The sequence below is a fragment of the Pelophylax lessonae genome (assembly GCF_965119305.1).
Source record: "Pelophylax lessonae genome assembly, chromosome: 8".
Lineage (NCBI taxonomy): Eukaryota > Metazoa > Chordata > Amphibia > Anura > Ranidae > Pelophylax > Pelophylax lessonae.
The window spans coordinates 15,345,503-15,363,847 of record NC_138775.1 but is presented as its reverse complement, the minus strand read 5'-3'; the positions used below and the strand labels follow the sequence as shown (position 1 = coordinate 15,363,847).

The 18,345-nt window shown below is 48.7% G+C and overlaps 1 protein-coding gene across 1 annotated transcript in view; it reads left to right on the top strand.

Annotated features, from left to right (window-relative positions):
- The first annotated feature begins 6,299 nt into the window (after positions 1-6,299).
- IRAK2 (interleukin 1 receptor associated kinase 2) overlaps positions 6,300-18,345 on the top strand; it is a 39,680-nt gene continuing 27,634 nt past the window's right edge. The window contains exons 1-2 of the mRNA XM_082265469.1: positions 6,300-6,586; positions 13,362-13,540. Coding sequence (XP_082121595.1) covers positions 13,423-13,540 — 118 coding nt within the window. The 5' untranslated portion in view covers positions 6,300-6,586; positions 13,362-13,422. The remainder of the gene's footprint in view (positions 6,587-13,361; positions 13,541-18,345) is intronic.

Sequence of the window (18,345 nt, the reverse complement as noted above, 5' to 3'; positions counted from 1 at the left end):
CCTGCCCCCATCAATCCAGTGACCAGCTTGCCGTGCCGGGTGCCCCCTTCAATGCCAGCTTGCCTGCCCCCATCAATCCAGTGACCAGCTTGCCGTGCCAGGTGCCCCTTCAATGCCAGCTTGCCTGCCCCCATCAATCCAGTGACCAGCTTGCCGTGCCGGGTGCCCCCTTCAATGCCAGCTTGCCTGCCCCCATCAATCCAGTGACCAGCTTGCCGTGCCGGGTGCCCCCTTCAATGCCAGCTTGCCTGCCCCCATCAATCCAGTGACCAGCTTGCCGTGCCGGGTGCCCTCTTCAATGCCAGCTTGCCTGCCCCCATAAATCCAGTGACCAGCTTGCCGTGCTGGGTGCCCCCTTCAATGCCAGCTTGCCTACCCTCATCAATCCAGTGACCAGCTTGCCGTGTCGGGTGCCCCCTTCAATGCCAGCTTGCCTGCCCCATCAATCCAGTGACCAGCCTGCCGTGCTGGGTGCCCCCTTCTGTGCCAGCTTGCCTGCCCCCATCAATGCAGAGACCAGCGTGAGTGCCCCTTCAATGGCAGTGTGGGCCCCCCTCCCCCCAGACAAGTGCACCCACCTGGAGCAGCCCAGCGGCGACGGCTTCTGTCTTCTGTCCCGGCGGGCGGCTTCTCCTCACTTGGCGACGGCTTCTGTCCCGGCGGGCGGCTTTTCCTCACTCGGCGACGGCTTCGGCGGACGGCTTCTTCTCTCTCCTGCGGCACGTCTTCTCGAGTCCTCCTTCCGCTCCCGCCTCCTCCTCGGCCAATGGCATGGGGTTTGCCATGCAGCCAATCAGTAAGCCGGTATTAGACCGGATTCCTGATTGGCCAGGAGGAGGATCGGTGTGACAATATCGAATTTTCATTCGCTATTTTCACACAACGGGTGGGCTCATAAATTTACTTTGGGTACAGCGTTGCACGACCGCGCAAATGTCCATTAAAGTAACGCAGTGCCGAATCGCAAAATATGGCCTGGTCAGGAATGGGGTAAAACCTTCCGGTCATAAAGCGGTTAAAAATACGCTCATTGAGAATTTTTTTGTCAAAGACATGTAGCTAAATACATTTTGGCCTAAATATATGACAAAAATTGAATATATTGAATATTTTTTAACTGTCAAAGTAGAAAAATATTGTTATTTTTTCAAAATTGTCGCATTTTTTAATTAATAATAAAAAATGAAAATCGCACAGGTGATCAAATACCACCAAAAGAAAGCTCTGTTTGTGGGAAAAAAAGGACGTTAAATTCGCACAGTGCCGAATCGCAAAAAGTGGCCGGGACGTAAAGCAGGAAAATCCTCCGGTGGTAAAGTGGTTAAAGAGATCCATGAGCCTGGATGCATTCCCTGGAGCTGGCTGACCACTTGTCTTCCACTCACTCTCTTGGTGGGATAATTTGATTCGGTAAGAGGACAATTTTCAGTAGAGTACAGCGGTGATACACTTTCTATTGTGGATTATTTCAGCTGCACTACAAACAGTTGTATTTGCATGTGGGGAAGTTGGAGCGTCCATCATCTTTTCACTAAACACATTGAATGGTGGAGCTCAGGACTATTTATTAACTTTTTGCATCTTTTACCATAAATATTCTGCTCATACTTAAATTCTTTTGGGACAGGTTTACATTTCCATCTCCAAAATATTTATCTGACAATTTTTCTCCTACAACAAAACCATACCTAGGAAACCTACAAAAGATCAATGCTACCACACGTGGTCAATGCCGCCAGGAATTGTATCCCAGAGATGTGGAGACAACCACAGGCCTCACCCATGTCATTATGGCTAACCACAATAATACAAATTTGGAAAATGGAAGATCTCATCTCCTCTAGCAGAGATTCTTCCAACAAATTTATGAGGACCTGGTTCTACCGGAATGTCTTTATTCTCACCCCTGCCTTTTGGGAATCAAGTCCCAAGACTAGTCTCCCTGCACAAGGAGAGAGAGCAGAGCTGTGGGAGGAAACCAGCAGGCTCCACCCACTGCAGAAAACTACAGGAGGGGCGTAGACAAGACCAGTCACCCTGCACAAGGATAGCGAGAGCAGAGCTGTGGGAGGGGACCAGCAGACCCCACCCACTTCAGAAAACTACAGGAGGGGGTCGGAGACAAGACTAGTCTCCCTGCACAAGGAGAGAGAGCAGAGCTGTGGGAGGGAACCAGCAGACCCCACCCACTGCAGAAAACTACAGGAGGGGCGGAGACAAGACCAGTCTCCCTGCACAAGGATAGAGAGAAGAGCTGTGGGAGGGAACCAGCAGGCCCCACCCACTACAGAAGGGGGCGAAGACAAGACCAGTCTCCCTGCACAAGGCGAGAGAGAAGAGCTGTGGAAGGAATTTAGCATGCCCCACCCACTGCAGAAAACTACAGGAGGGGCGGAGACAAGACCAGTCTCCCTGCACAAGGATAGAGACAAGAGCTGTGGGAGGGAACCAGCAGGCCCCACCCACTGCAGAAAACTACAGGAGGAGCGGAGACAAGACCAGTCTCCCTGCACAAGGATAGAGAGCAGAGCTGTGGAAGGAAACCAGCAGGCCCCACCCACTGCAGAAAACTACAGGAGGGGCGGAGACAAGACTAGTCTCCCTGCACAAGGATAGAGAGCAGAGCTGTGGGAGGAAACCAGCAGGCCCCACCCACTGCAGAAAACTACAGGAGGGGCAGAGACAAGACCAGTCTCCCTGCACAAGGATAGAGAAAAGAGCTGTGGGAGGGAACCAGCAGGCCCCACCCACTACAGGAGGGGGCGAAGACAAGACCAGTCTCCCTGCACAAGGCGAGAGAGAAGAGCTGTGGAAGGAATTTAGCATGCCCCACCCACTGCAGAAAACTACAGGAGGGGCGGAGACAAGACCAGTCTCCCTGCACAAGGATAGAGACAAGAGCTGTGGGAGGAAACCAGCAGGCCCCACCCACTACAGGAGGGGGCGGAGACAAGACCAGTCTCCCTGCACAAGGAGAGAGAGCAGCAGTGAGCGGTCTTTATTACAGGAAGTCTCACACTGGATTACTGCACAGATCTGGAAGAAATACACAAAGATCACCGAGATTTAAGAAGAATGCACATGAGGAATGGATTTAGACAGTATTTACTTATCCCGGAGTTCGGCTTTAGGACTTTCCCAGTGTGCACTTGAGTAATGTTGTCCATTTTTTGCTCTGATTGGTTGGTGTGTAGTATTTTGCAACCACATGTGTGTGTGTGTAACATATTGCATCCTAACGTGACACCCCAAGGTGGAATTCCCCTCGAAGTGAGAGATTTCAGTGGTCAGTCAGCTGACACTTTCATGACCAATTTATTTTGGTGGTGATGTCATGTGACCATGTTTGTTTTGGCTGTGAGTAATAGTCTGTGCATTTTCAGTGGTTTACATTGCCATCCTCATGAGGTTTGTCTTTCATGCGGTCCCTCGCTGGTCATGTGAATCTCGTCTATGGTTGGATCAGAAATTTCTTTAAAAAAAAAACGAACTTGTTTGGGTTTTTTTTTTTTTTTCCTAGGTTACATTTTTCTTTAAAGGGGATGTTACTCATCCACATGGGGGGGGGGGGGTTGGGGCCCTATTTTTAAAGGGGGGTTCCAAATTCCAATAAGCTCCTCTCTTGCCCGGGCCAGGGTTGTGGAGAAGATGCTATTGTCCTCACCAACATAGGGACAGGGTACTTTGACAGGGAGACCCCCCTCTGCAAGGCACCCCCCCCCCAAGTTGATGACATGTGACTTGGGTGGCCTTGTATGGTTCAGGGGGAGGGGCTTCACGCTTGTCCCCCATCCCTTACCTGGCCTGTCAGGCTGCGTACTCATATAATGGGTTATAGGGGGACCACCATTCTTTTTATTTTTTTTTTGGGGATCCCCTTAAAATAGATTTAGCCCCCATTCACACCAAAGCTGACTTTCTTTAAAATTGTACGACTTTACTTGAAATCGCACAATTTCAAAGCCGCATGTCAGTGCGATTTCAGGTGCAACTTGGCTGACATCAGTGCGACTTCATACACATCAGATGTCAATGCAACTCATATTGCCAAAAATAGCGCAGGAATTTCTTTTTTAAATCGATGCGACACCGCAAAGTCGGCATCGCACCAATGCTGATTTGTGCTGGAAAGAGGGGGAATTTATGCTTGGAGGGTAAACAGGCAGATTAGGGCTCACAGTTTTTGTGGGGGGAGTTTTGCTGGCACATAATGCGCATACATCTTGGTAGGGGGGGCATTTGAGGGAGGGGGGGGGCAAAGATTTGTGCTAAGAGGAGATTTCAGGGGGGGGGGTAGTTTTGTACTGAAAGGAGGGGGAATATTATGCTTGGAGGGTAAACAGGCAGATTAGTGCTCAGTGTATTTGTAGGGAGATTTTTGCTGATACATAAAGCTCATACATCCTGGGTGGGGGGGGGGACGATTTGTGCTGAGAGGGGGAATTTCAGCAGGGGGCAGAATTGTAATGCTCATACATCTTCGTTGGGGGGGGGGGCATTTGGAGGATGGGGGGGCAAAGATTTGGGCTAAGGGGGGATTTAAGTGGGGGGTGGCAGTTTTGTACTGAAAGGAGGGGGAATATTATGCTTGGAGGGTAAACAGGCAGATCAGTGCTCAGTGTTTTTGTGGGGAGATTTTTGCTGACACATAATGCTCATACATCTTGGTGGGGGGCAAAGATTTGTGCTAAGAAGGGGGATTTCAGCAGGGGGGCGGATTTGTACTGGAAGGAGGGGGATTTATGCTTAGGAGGGTAAGCAGGCAGATCAATGCTCAGTGTTTGGGGGGATTTTTGCTGACACATAATGTTCATAAATCTTGGTGGGGTGGAGGGGGGCATTTGGAGGATGGGGCAAAGATTTGTACTGAAAGGGGGGATTTCAGCAGGAGGGCAAATTTGTACTGAGAGGAGGATGAATTTATGGTTGGAGGGTAAACAGGCAGATCAGTGCTCAGTGTTTGGGGGGGATTTTTCTGACACATAATGTTCCTACATCTTGGGGGGGGGGGCAATTTGGCATGTTCGCCCTGGGGTCTAATCCAGTGTTTCTCAACCTTTTTCCAGTTGGGGCGCTCTTAAAAAGTATTTTCAGTCTTGAGGCACCCCTGTCCAAGGGTTGAGTCGCGTTACTGTGTGTCGCGGAACACGCGCAAAATCGCGCCATAAATTCTTGGCACTGTAGGGGGAAGCAGAGAGCACAGCACACTCCCCCCCCCCCCTTTACTTTTACTTTAGAGGCTGACCGAGCTCTCTATCAGTGCTGATGTACAGTTTGGCAGGGGATCGGGAGATAGGGCTCATCTGATAGCCCTTCTCTCCCATGATCCTGTGGCACACCTTAGAACCTCTGGCGGCACACCAGTGTGCCGCGGCACACTGGTTGAGAAAGGCTGGTCTAATCAACCTTGTCCCGGCACTGACTATACAATCTGATTGTACAACCTCCTTCAACTATGTAATACAAGTGATGGTGAACCTTGGCACCCAGATGTTTTGGAACTACATTCCCCATGATGCTCCACTACATGGCAGAGTGCAGGAGCATCATGGGAAATGTAGTTCCAAAACATCTGGGGTGCCAAGGTTCCCCATCACTGTAAGGACCCGCCTGCTCAGATACAAACATACAAAGGGGCAGGATTGATCAGTGATCAGGCTGCAACATTGTAACTCGTTCTAGCAAGTCACAAGGTGAAAGGCTGCAGCAGGGGGGCAGATCTGTGTCAGACATTTGTGAACACAGTCGAGAACTTCCCAGAAACAGGGATTTACATGATTGTGTCATCCGTGAGCCGGCATCTTAGCCCAGGAGGTAGATGGTGACCCTGGATGATGCCTGAATAAAGGTGGCGCCGTCCCTCTTTAGCAGAAGAAGACATTGTCGGGGGGGGGGGGGGGGTATTGTAATAAATACCAGTGAAGAAAATATATCGGAGGCTAGGTGATGCACTCCTACTCCGCTTGTATGTTCTGTCACAGGGATCCTCAAACTATGGCCCTCCAGCTGTTGCGGAACTACACATCCCATGAGGAATTGTAGAACCCTGACATGCACAGACATGACTAGGCATGATGGGAATTGTAGTTCCTGAACAGCTGGAGGGCCATAGTTTGAAGACCCCTGCGTTAGAAGGTAATGAAGCTGCTGGATCAGCATGGCAGCCAGGTAGTAAAGCAGCGTCTGTACTCCCTCCATGCAGAGAGTGCAGTGCAGAGCTGGCCTGCCTGTGCGAGGTGCGAGGTTCCCCCCGCCTCCCTGCGATTTTTACTTCCTGTTAAACCGGTTACACAGTTACATATGACCTCACCCTTAGTTACAGAGAGGAAGCATATTTTTTTTTTCTCTCTTCAGAGGCTTTTCTGTTGCTTTCTCTTCTCAGACAAGCGTTCTACCTACAGGGGGATCCCAGTGTACGTCATTCCTTACATGGCACCAACATAGGCTTTAGCTGCCGCTGGATCGCTGCGTACCCGGGGGGCGTTCTTCCGTCACGTGAGGTCAGGTGTCCCGGGATAGACTTCTGGAAATTATTACCGCTCTTATTTACACGCCGGACTCTGAAGGACCTGGAAAGATCAGCCAGGTAAGATCGGTGATCCCGTCCCACCAGCAGGGGCGTCACTACAGATCCTGGGGGCCCCATAGCAAAGTTTGGATGGGGCCCTTCTTGCTGACTCTCTTTATAACCGGCGGGGTCAGCTGTGCCGTAACCTATGTAATAGAATTGGAAAGACTTTTATAGATCTGGTTCTGGACTTTATCAAGAAATTAGGTGGTTCTAGTCCATGAATCTCCAAAGTACGGCCCGCGGGCCAAATTCAGCCCTACCGCAAGGTTTAAGAGGGGGCTCTGCTTGGGGGACTGTCTGGTAAGGGGGGGACCCTGGTGTAAGGGGGACTTTGATGGGGACCCTGTTCTAAGGGAGGATCGTTCATTTTAGGGGGTACTCTGAATGGGACTTTAATGTAAGGGGGACTCTGATGTATGGTGGACTTTGATGTAAATGGGTTCCGATGGGGACCCTGATATAAGGGGGGCTGTAATGGGGACTCTAATGTAAGGTGGGCTCTGATGGAGACCCTGATGTAAGGGAGACTTTGATGGGGACCCTGTTCTAAGGGGGGATCGTTCAATTTAGGGGGTACTCTGAATGGGACTTTAATATAAGGGGGACTTATGATTTATGGTGGACTTTGATGTATCCGATGGGACCCTGATATAAGGGGGACTGTAATGGGGACTCTGATGTAAGGGGAAGTCTCATGTAAGGAAACTTTGAAGTAATTGGGTTCTGATGGGGACCCCAATGTAAGGGCGGGAATCTGATGGAGACTCGTGGGCTCGTAAGGTGGGCTCTGAGGGGACTCTGATGTAAGGGGAAGTCTGATGTAAGGAGGACTCTGAAGTAAATGGGTTCTGATGGGGACCCCCTATGTAAGGGAGGGATCTGATGGGGACTCTCATGTAAGGGGACTCTGGTGTTAGGTGGGCTCTGAGGGGATTCTGATGTAAGGAGGACTTTGAGGTAAATGGGTTCTGATGGGGACACCAATGTAAGGAGGGAATCTGATGGGGTCTTTGGTGTAAGGTGGGCTCTGAGGGGACTCTGATGTAAGAAGGAAGTATAATGTAAGGAGGACTCTGAAGTAAATGGGTTCTGATGCCCCAATGTAAGGGGAGAATCTGCTGGGGACTCTGATGTAAGGGGATTTTGGTGTAAGATGGGCTCTGAGGGGACTCTGATGTAAGGGGAAGTCTGATGTAAAGAGGACTCTGAAGTAAATTGGTTCTTATGGGGACCCCTATGTAAGGAGGGAATCTGATGGGGACTCTCATGTAAGGGGACTCTGGTGTAAGGTGGGCTCTGAGGGGATGACTGATGTAAGGAGGATTCTGAAGTAAATGGGTTCTGATGGGGACCCCAATGTAAGGAGAGAATCTGATGAAGACTCTGGTGTAAGGTGAGCTCTGAGGGGACTCTGATGTAAGGGGAAGTCTGATATAAGGAGGACTCTGAAGTAAATGGGTTCTGATGGGGACCCCAATGTAAGGAGAGAATCTGATGAAGACTCTGGTGTAAGGTGAGCTCTGAGGGGACTCTGATGTAAGGGGAAGTCTGATATAAGGAGGACTCTGAAGTAAATGGGTTCTGATGGGGAACCCTATGTAAGGGGGGAATCTGATGGGGACTCTCATGTAAGAGGACTATGGTGTTAGGTGGGTTCTGAGGGGACTCTGATATAAGGAGGACTCTGAAGTAAATGGGTTCTGATGGGGAACCCTATGTAAGAAGGGAATCTGATGGGGACTCTCATGTAAGAGGACTATGGTGTTAGGTGGGCTCTGAGGGGACTCTGATGTCAGGGGGAAGTATGATGTAAGGAGGACTTTGATGGGGATTCTGATGTAAGGGGGCTTTGTCAGGGATTCTAATGTAAGAGGGATCTCTGATGGGGACCATGTTGTAAGGGGACACTGAATGGGACTTTGATGTAGAAAGGACTATGGTGAATGATGTTGTTGTAAATTATAAGAAGCCGATTAGAGAAAAGCTCCAAGTAAATCCGAATCATCAAATTTCATTCATTTATTTATTAAACAGAATTTTTTTTTCGGCCTGTGATGATTTGTACATTATAGGATACAATATATACAATATATACAATATATACAATACAATATATGATAAAATATATACAATATATACAATATATACAATATACAATACAATATATGATACAATATATAAAATATACAATACGATATACGATACAATACGATACAAAAATTATACAATGTATACAAGTCAGCCCCTTGGTTTGGATGGCCCAACAGTGACGTCTCCCTATTTCCAGACTCTGATAGAGGTGTGAGACGGTGGCGGATGAATTAAACAGTTGGGGTGTCTCATGTATTGATCAGAAAAAAAGTAAGGTATAATCCATGACTCAGCTCCTGTCCACCTGGGACATTTGGGTGTTCCTGTCCATTCTTGGGTGTCCCAGTTATTCACAATGGGCACAGCAGGAGTACAGACTTGGAAACAGCACAGGGATGGTGGGAACCCCTCATAATGGGCACAGCAGGTGTACAGACCCGGGAACTCAGCACAAGGATGGTGGGAACCCATAATGGGCACAGCAGGTGTACAGACCCGGGAACTCAGTACAGGGATGGTGAGAACCCCTCATAATGGGCACAGCAGGTGTACAGAGATGGGAACTCAGCACAGGGATGGTGGGAACCCCTCACAATGGGCACAGCAGGTGTACAGACCCGGGAACTCAGCACAGGGATGGTGGGAACTCCTCATAATGGGCACAGCGGGTGTACAGACCCGGGAACTCAGCACAGGGATGGTGGGAACTCCTCATAATGGGCACAGCAAAAAAAAAAAAAGTTACACTGTAAATCACTTCCATGTAGTAACCCCTGTCAGGTTTTTATTGCTGTCTGTGCCCCCATTAGCGGGATTCACCCTCCCTATTTGTTCTTGTTTACCATTATTACTGAAAATGAAAGTAAAATGAATTCCCAAATTCTGGGTTGTCATTGGAACAGGAATAGAGGGGAAATCTTCCAATGGGGACACTTGGTCTGGTGGAATGTCCCCTCCTGGCCTTGCCAAAGACAAGAGACGATCCCTCTGTGCCCTCGGGCAGAGCTGGGGGTGGGGGTGGGGTGAAAGGGACTTTTAGGCTGCATTCACATGTCAGCGTTTGGATCGCGGGCAGAACCGCCGTGGTTCCGCCCGCGATCCGGAGATTATTGCAAATCGCGGGACGCCTAGCGTTGCCCGTTGATTTGCAATAGCTCCCCAAACGCCGAGCGATGTTGCCGCGATTTCCGCCTGCCGAATAGCGGCAAAATCGCGCAAACAAAATCGCGGGACGCAATACGCTCCAAAGAAGCTCTTGTACTTCTTTGGAGCGTATTGCGTCCCGCGATTTTGTTTGCGCGATGTTGCCGCGATTCGGCAGGCGGAAATCGCGGCAACATCGATCGGCGTTTGGGGGGCTATTGCAAATCAACGGGCAACGCTAGGCGTCCCGCGATTTGCGATAAATCTCCGGATCGCGGGCGGAACCGCGGTGGTTCTGCCCGCGATCCATACGCTCACATGTGAACGGAGCCTTAAAGTACAGAGATTGCCTCTTTATTTATTATTTTAGCTAAAAGTGGAAAAATAAACCCTCATAGTATGATAGTTGTCAATCCAGAAGATCCGGCTACAAGCAGCCAGCGGTGTCACCTGCACATACCATCTGATAGGTCAACTGTAACTCTGAGCGTCAAAGTCAGAGCCCCGCCCCTCTGCCTGCAGCGCTCATTGTGTTCTGACCTATAGAGAGGATTGCACATTGCAGGGGGGGGGGAGTGTCGAAGCTCAGACATTGGTCCAAGGACTGGACGATGGAACAAAACACAGTTTCTGTAACCAATCAAACAGAAAAGCCAATTATTCAGCTTCCCCCATCTCTCTTCTGTGACTACAAAACTCCCCCCCCAACTATAGAATGAAGAGGATGAAAAGCAGGAGGTGTTCTGTAGTCCAAGTCAGGAAAAGAGCCTAGGGTACCAACGCTGCTCCTACACAGATACAGGCCAGTGAGCGTTGTCACCAGGGCCGGGACAAGGAGTGGGCAGGAGGGGGCGCTGCCCTGGGCACTGTGGTATCATGTGAGGTGGAGGGAGGGGGAATCAGGAGGAGATGGGGGGAGGGGTTATGTTTTGGGAGGGGGACTTTAGGGGCAGCAGGGGGTAAGAATTGTTCAAGGAGGGGAAGTTTTTTTTGGGGGGGGATGGGGCGGTATTAGGAGTGGTGATTTAGGGGGATTTGTGTTGGGAGGGGGGGGGGGTGACAGAAGAGGATGTGTGCTAGGAGGGGGGATTTAGAGGGTTTGTGGTGGAAGAGGTGGTATGGTAGAGGGGGCAGGGGAATTGTCCTAGGAGGGATGAATTGGGAGATTTTTTCAATGGAGGGGAACTTTTTTTGGGAGGATTTGAGCTAGGAGGGGGGTGGGTGGAGGGTTTGTGCTTGGAGAGTAGATTTGGAGTGGGTGGGGGGGGGGGGCGGCTAGAGTACTCAGACAGAAAATTTGAGGGATTTGAAGAACAAAGGATTTCTGCTAGAAGGGGTGATTTTTTTTTTGGGGGGGGGGCATTTGTGCTGGCGGGATTTCAGCAGGGGAAGCTGATTTGTAGAGAAGGAGGGTAGATTTGGATTGGGGGGGGAGGGTAGAGTACTCAAACAGAAAATGTGAGTGATTTGAAATGTAAAGAATTTCTGCTAGAAGGGGTGATGTTTTTTTTTGGGGGGGGGGGGCATTTGTGCTGGGGGGACTTCAGCAGGGGAAGCTGATTTGTAGAGAGGGAGGGTAGATTTAGAGTGGGGGGGGGGGTAGGGTACTCAGACAGAAAATTTGATTGATTCGAAGGGTAAAGACTTTATGCTAGAAGGGGTGATTTTCTAGAAGGGGTGATTTTTTTTTTTTTTGGGGGGGCATTTGTGTTGGGGGAATTTCAGCAGGGGAAGCTGATTTGTAGAGAGGGAGGGTAGATTTGGATTGGGGGGGGGGGGGTAGAGTACTCAAACAGAAAATGTGAGGGATTTGAAATGTAAAGAATTTCTGCTAGAAGGGGTGATGTTTTTTTTTTGGGGGGGGGGGGGGCATTTGTGCTGGGGGGACTTCAGCAGGGGAAGCTGATTTGTAGAGAGGGAGGGTAGATTTAGAGTGGGGGGGGGGGGAGTAGGGTACTCAGACAGAAAATTTGATTGATTCGAAGGGTAAAGACTTTATGCTAGAAGGGGTGATTTTCTAGAAGGGGTGATTTTTTTTTTTTTTGGGGGGGGCATTTGTGCTGGGGGGACTTCAGCAGGGGAAGCTGATTTGTAGAGAGGGAGGGTAGATTTAGAGTGGGGGGGCTGGAGTAGAGTACTCAGACAGAAAATTTGATTGATTTGAAGGGTAAAGACTTTATGCTATGCTAGAAGGGGTGATTTTCTAGAAGGGTTGATTTTTTTTTTTTTTTGGGGGGGGGGGCATTTGTGTTGGGGGAATTTCAGCAGGGGAAGCTGATTTGTAGAGAGGGAGGGTAGATTTGGATTGGGGGGGGGGGGGGGGGAGTAGAGTACTCAAACAGAAAATGTGAGGGATTTGAAATGTATAGAATTTCTGCTAGAAGGGGTGATGCTTTTTTTTTGGGGGGGGGGGGCATTTGTGCTGGGGGGACTTCAGCAGGGGAAGCTGATTTGTAGAGAGGGAGGGTAGATTTAGAGTGGGGGGGGGGGGTAGAGTACTCAGACAGAAAATACGAGAGATTTGAAATGTAACAAATTTCTGCTAGAGGGGGTGATTCTTTTTTTTTTTTTTTTTTGGGGGGGGGGGGGGCATTTGTGCTGGGGGGATTTCAGCAGGGGAAGCTGATTTGTAGAGAGGGAGGGTAGATTTAGAGTGGGGGGGGGGGTAGACTACTCAGACAGAAAATTCGAGAGATTTGAAATGTAACGAATTTCTGCTAGAAGGGGTGATTTTTTTTTTTTTTTTGGGGGGGGGGCATTTATGCTGGGGGAATTTCAGCAGGGGAAGCTGATTTGTAGAGAGGGAGGGTACATTTGGAATGGGGTGGGGGGGGAGTAGAGTACTTAGATGATTTGAAGCAAGTATGAGGCAAAGTGGTGCTCAATTTTATTTTTTTGGGGGGGGGGGGGGTTCTGACACATAATGCTCATACATCTTGGGGGGGGGGGGGGTTCTGACACATAATGCTCATACATCTTGGGGGGGGGGGGTTCTGACACATAATGCTCATACATCTTGGGGGGAGGGGGATCTGACACATAATGCTCATACATCTTGGGGGGGGGGGGGGGTTCTGACACATAATGCTCATACATCTTGGGGGGGGGGGGGGTTCTGACACATAATGCTCATACATCTTGGGGGGGGGGGGGGTTCTGACACATAATGCTCATACATCTTGGGGGGGGGGGGGGTTCTGACACATAATGCTCATACATCTTGGGGGGGGGGGGTTCTGACACATAATGCTCATACATCTTGGGGGGGAGGGGGGGTTCTGACACATAATGCTCATACATCTTGGGGGGGGGGTTCTGACACATAATGCTCATAAATCCTGGGGGGGGGGGGGGCATAGTTTAGCATGTTCGCCCTGGGCTCTAGAAGACATTGTCCCAGCACTGGTTGTCACCCTAGGACAGGGAGTAGCAGGTGAAGAAAAAAAAAACGCACGCAGCCGCCACTTCTCATTGGTTAACTGCAATGTAATACATTTGTGTTTTTGGGTTGTCATTGTCGCTTAGACCAATCACTGATCACCATTGTTTCCCCCAGGTCCAGGCGCTGAGGAGGCCTTCAGCTATACCCGGAGCTGTCCATCCAGGGAAGATCCGCCATGGCGAGCCCTCGCTGCAGCACCTCCTCCCTTCTGATCATTGACATTCCCCCGCGGGTGTTGGATGAACTTTGTCGCTGTATTGATTGCCTGATAGACTGGGAGTGGCTACGATTTGGTGAGAGATCCTCCCCTTCATTACATAGCAAATAGGAACACATGGAGATCTGAGAGGTGGAGATGTGGAATTAAAAAAAAATAAAAATCTATTTTTTTGCATAATGGTAAAGCTGTCCAAAATGTAAAGAGAACCAATCACCCGTGGGCATCTGTAGTAGTCCGAATCAGGGGCGTAACTACAGGGGTTGCAGGGGTTGCAATTGCAACCGGGCTCCCATGCTCCAGGGGGCCTGTGCGGCTCCCCTGTACACCTGGATGGGGGTGCGGGGGCAGCATGTAGAGAAATCACTGTCCTCTTTTTTCCTCCTGTAGCTGCCCCCCGCCACTCCTCCTATCCAGTTCACTTGTGTTCTGCTGTCTCTGGGCCCCTGTTTGCTCCCCTGGTGTCCCCCCCCTACTGTGCTTCCGGCTTCCTCCCTCCCCTCTCCTGCCAGCTGCTGCAAGGGATGTGTCACAATCAGGGCTTTTTTCTCAGAGAATAGGTTCAGGTATCCCCCCCCCTTCCGATCACCCCTTATCTCCGCCCCCTACACAACTTTGAGCATGCCCCTTGGTACCACCCCCTCGCCACCTCCCAGTACCGACCCTTTTAGAGAAAACCAAGTTTAATTTTTTTTATATTTTTGGTGCCAAGTAATTTGTATGGAATTAAAAATGAATTATATCAAGTAAAGCAGTAAAATAGATACCTACAGCAATTTACAGACCCCATCACCAACAATAGATCCCCTAGCAACAACAGATGCCCCCACCAAAACAATAGATCCAATTCAGCAACAATAGACCCTCTCTAGCAAAAAATATACGCATCTCCTAGCAGCCAACATCAATAGACCCTTCAGCAGCCAGCAACAACTCAACAGTGGATCTCCCAGCAACAATAGATCCCCCCCCCACCAGAAACAACAGACCAATAAATCCTCCAGCAGGCTGGCATCAATAGATCCGCCTGTCATTCTCCCTGATCTAACTGCAGAGATCATATGATCCTGCTATGTAGGATCGTATGTCTCTGTGGTTACATCACAAGCCACACCCCTTTACAGTTAGAATCACGCCCCTAGGGACACACTTAACCCCTTGATCACTAATAAAGTTAACCCCTTCCCTGCCAGTGTCATTTTACAGTAACAGTGCATATGTATAGCACTGATTACTGCAGTAATGTCACTGGCACCCCCAAAAGTGTCAAAAATGTCAGTCAAGGGTCCGATCTGTCCGCCGCAATGTCGCAGTCCCGCAAAAAATCACAGATCGCCGCCATTAGTCGTTAAAAAAAAAACAATAAAAATTACAAAAAATCTTTCCCGTAGTTAGTAAACGCAATAACTTTTGCGCAAACCAATCAAAATACGCTTATTGCGATTTTTTTTACCAAACATAGGTAGCAGAAAACAAATTGGCCAAAAATTTTAAAAAATTTAGATTTTTACATTTTTTTTGGGAATTTCATATAAAAAAATGTGAAAAATATTGTTATTTTTTCAAAATTGTCGCTCTTTTTTTGTTTATAGCACAAAAAGTAAAAATCGCACAGGTGATCAAATACCACCAAAAGAAAGCTCTGTTTGTGGGAAAAAAAGGACGTCAATTTCATTTGTGTACAGCGTCGCACGACCGCGCAATTGTCCGTTAAAGTCACGCAGTGCCGAATCGCAAAATAGGCCCTGGTCATTGAGCAGCCAAATCCTCCGGGGCTTAAGTGGTTATAATGTTCCATGAACAACACCCCGAAACAGATTGCAAAATGCAGTGAGCTTAACCGAGTCGCATGGCAAGGGGGGGTTCACACCCATGCCACACGATTTTGATATGGGGAAAAATGGGTCCACATTTGCACCAAAATGTTCTAGGACCCTTTTTTTTCCCTGCGCCTAAGTCTTATTGCATGGGTGTGAACACCCTTGCAGAGGTGTATTTTGGTTTTGTGCTGCCCTAGGCAAGACGAAAACTGGATGCCCCTCTCCCCCTCTTATGTAAATTTGTCCCACTCCTTCCTTTTTAATGGATGAGTGACCCCCTCCACAATTGAAGGACTGCAAGTCCCAGCATGAACCCCTGAGATCTCATGAGAGGGGGGGTGAGAGGGGAGCGGGTGAGAGGTGGAGGGAGAGATAGGGGGGGAGGGAGAGAGAGGGGGGTGAGAGAGAGAGAGAGAGAGATAGAGGGGGGATGAGAGAGAGAGAGAGAGAGGAGGGGATAATAGAGAGGGGTTGAGAGAGAGAGATGGGGGTGAGAGAGAGGGGGGTGAGAGAGAGAGAGGAGGGGATAATAGAGAGGGGTTGAGAGAGAGAGATGGGGGTGAGAGAGAGAGAGAGAGAGGGGGTGAGAGAGAGTGGGGTATGAGAGAGGAGGGATTGAGAGAGAGGGGGATGAGAGAGAGAGAGAGGGGTAAGAGAGAGATAAAGAGGCGGTGAGTGAGTGAGAGAGAGAGAGGAGGGGGTGAGAGAGAGTGGGGTATGAGAGAGGAGGGATTGAGAGAGAGGGGGATGAGAGAGAGGGGTAAGAGAGAGATAAAGAGGCGGTGAGTGAGTGAGAGAGAGAGAGGAGGGGGTGAGAGAGAGAGATGGGAGTGAGAGAGAGGGGGGTGAGAGAGAGAGAGAGAGAGAGAGAGAGAGAGGGGGTGAGAGAGAGTGGGGTATGAGAGAGGAGGGATTGAGAGAGAGGGGGATGAGAGAGAGAGAGGGGTAAGAGAGAGATAAAGAGGCTGTGAGTGAGTGAGAGAGAGAGGAGGGGGTGAGAGAGAGAGGGGGTGAAAGAGAGAGAGAAGGTGAGAGGGGGTGTGAGAGAGAGAGAGGGAGGGTGAGAGCGACAGCTCTAGCAACCAGTGGCCAATAGAGTCTCAGGTGGAGGGGGGGTGGCTTTTTTGCTGCCCCCCTGCAAAGTGCCGCCCTAGGCCTGGGCCTTGTCGGCCTAGGCCAAAATACAGCACTGCACCCTTGCCATGCAATTCTAGCAAGCATTGCATTGTGGGAAAGTCGGAGTCACTAAAATAGCAGAGAGGTGATTTTGAGCTAAAAACGCCAAAAATGCAAAAAAATGCTCAAAAACGCCAGTGCAAAAGAAGCTAAAAAACACTGAAAAACTCACTACAAAGCTACTGGCGTTTTTATAAAGTCCAGTCTGCGAGAGGCCTTAAAATGACATTACCGTAACATTTCAGGGATGGAGACGGGGACTTTTAGCAATTTGCAATTTTTCAGATTCAAAACTTCCCTGCACCTTGCTCCTCCATATCAGTGACAATGTTTTATGACGGCAATCAGAAACCAGTGAACATCCTCATACGCGTTATCTTCATTACGGTTTGGGCGAACAGGAAGTGCGATTGCATCACCCAATTTCCACTTCCCGTTATTAAAGTAGAACTAGCAGCAAACTTTTTTTATCTCCAGTCAATTCGTTTTTTTTTTTTTTGCCATCTGTGTCCCATTGGGGAGATTTCCCTTCACTTCCTGTCCCATGAGCAAATCAGGAAGCAGTAGGAAATCTCTCCAAAGTTAGGAAATTGCTGATTGTCACCAGAACTGGTGTCCCCCATTGGAAGATTTCTCTTCTGTTCCTGTTCTGGTGACAACTCAAAATCTGGGATTTTCTTTCACTCTCAGTTATAATGGTCACCAGGACAAATCGAGAGGGTGAATCCCCCCCCCCCTAATGGGGGCACAGGCAGCAATGAAGTCCCTAACGGGGAGTCCGATCACTCCCCAATATTTCCAAAACTAAAAAAAAAAGTTTTGCCTTTAGATATATTTTAATTTCTCTCCCCTATCTTCAATCTTTCACCTCTCTTTGGGGAAATATAGACAAGGGGACTCCTTCCTTCACCTCATTAGCTGGATGAATGTACAAAGGGCTGGACTGGATGATCAAAGGGGCACTTATATCCAAACTGAGCAAGAGACTTATATATATATATATATATATATATATATAGAAATGTGCAGAACAAAAACATTTGTTTTGTTTCACTTTGGTATTTACATAAATTTGTTTAACCACTTAAGCCCCGGAAGATTTTACCCCCTTCCTGACCAGGGCCTATTTTTGCGATTTTTTACTGCGTGACTTTAACGGACAATTGCGCGGTCGTGCGACGCTGTACCTAAACGAATTTGACGTCGTTTTTTTCCCACAAATAGAGCTTTCTTTTGGTGGTATTTGATCACCTGTGCGATTTTTTTTGATCATGCGCTATAAACAAAAAAAGAGCGTCCATTTTGCAAAAATAACAATATTTTTCACATTTTTTTATATAAAATTCCCCCCCAAAAAAATGTAAAAATCAAATTTTTTAACATTTTTGGCCAATTTGTTTTATGCTAATATGTTTGATAAAAAAAATCGCAAAAAAAAAGCGTATTTTGATTGGTTTGCGTAAAAGTTATCGCGTTTACTAACTAAGGGAAAGATTTTTGTCATTTTGTGTTTTTTTTTTAACGAGTAATGGCGGCGATCTGCGATTTTTTTTGCGGGACTGCGACATTGCGGCGGACAGATCGGACTCTTGACTGACATTTTTGACACTTTTGGGGTTACCAGTGACATTACTGCAGTAATACATATGCACTGTTACTGCAAAATGACACTGGCAGTGAAGGGGTTAACTGTATTGGAGAGGGAGGGGTTAAGTGTGTCCTAGGGGCGTGCTTACTGTGATTGGACATGGCTACTAGTGTAAAAACAGAGATCAACGGTCCTACATAGTAGAACCGTCTAATCTCAATTTTTACACAGGGGAGAATGACAGGCGGCTTTGTTTACATCAGCCGCCTGCCTTTCTCCCTTCCCGGCGAACGATCG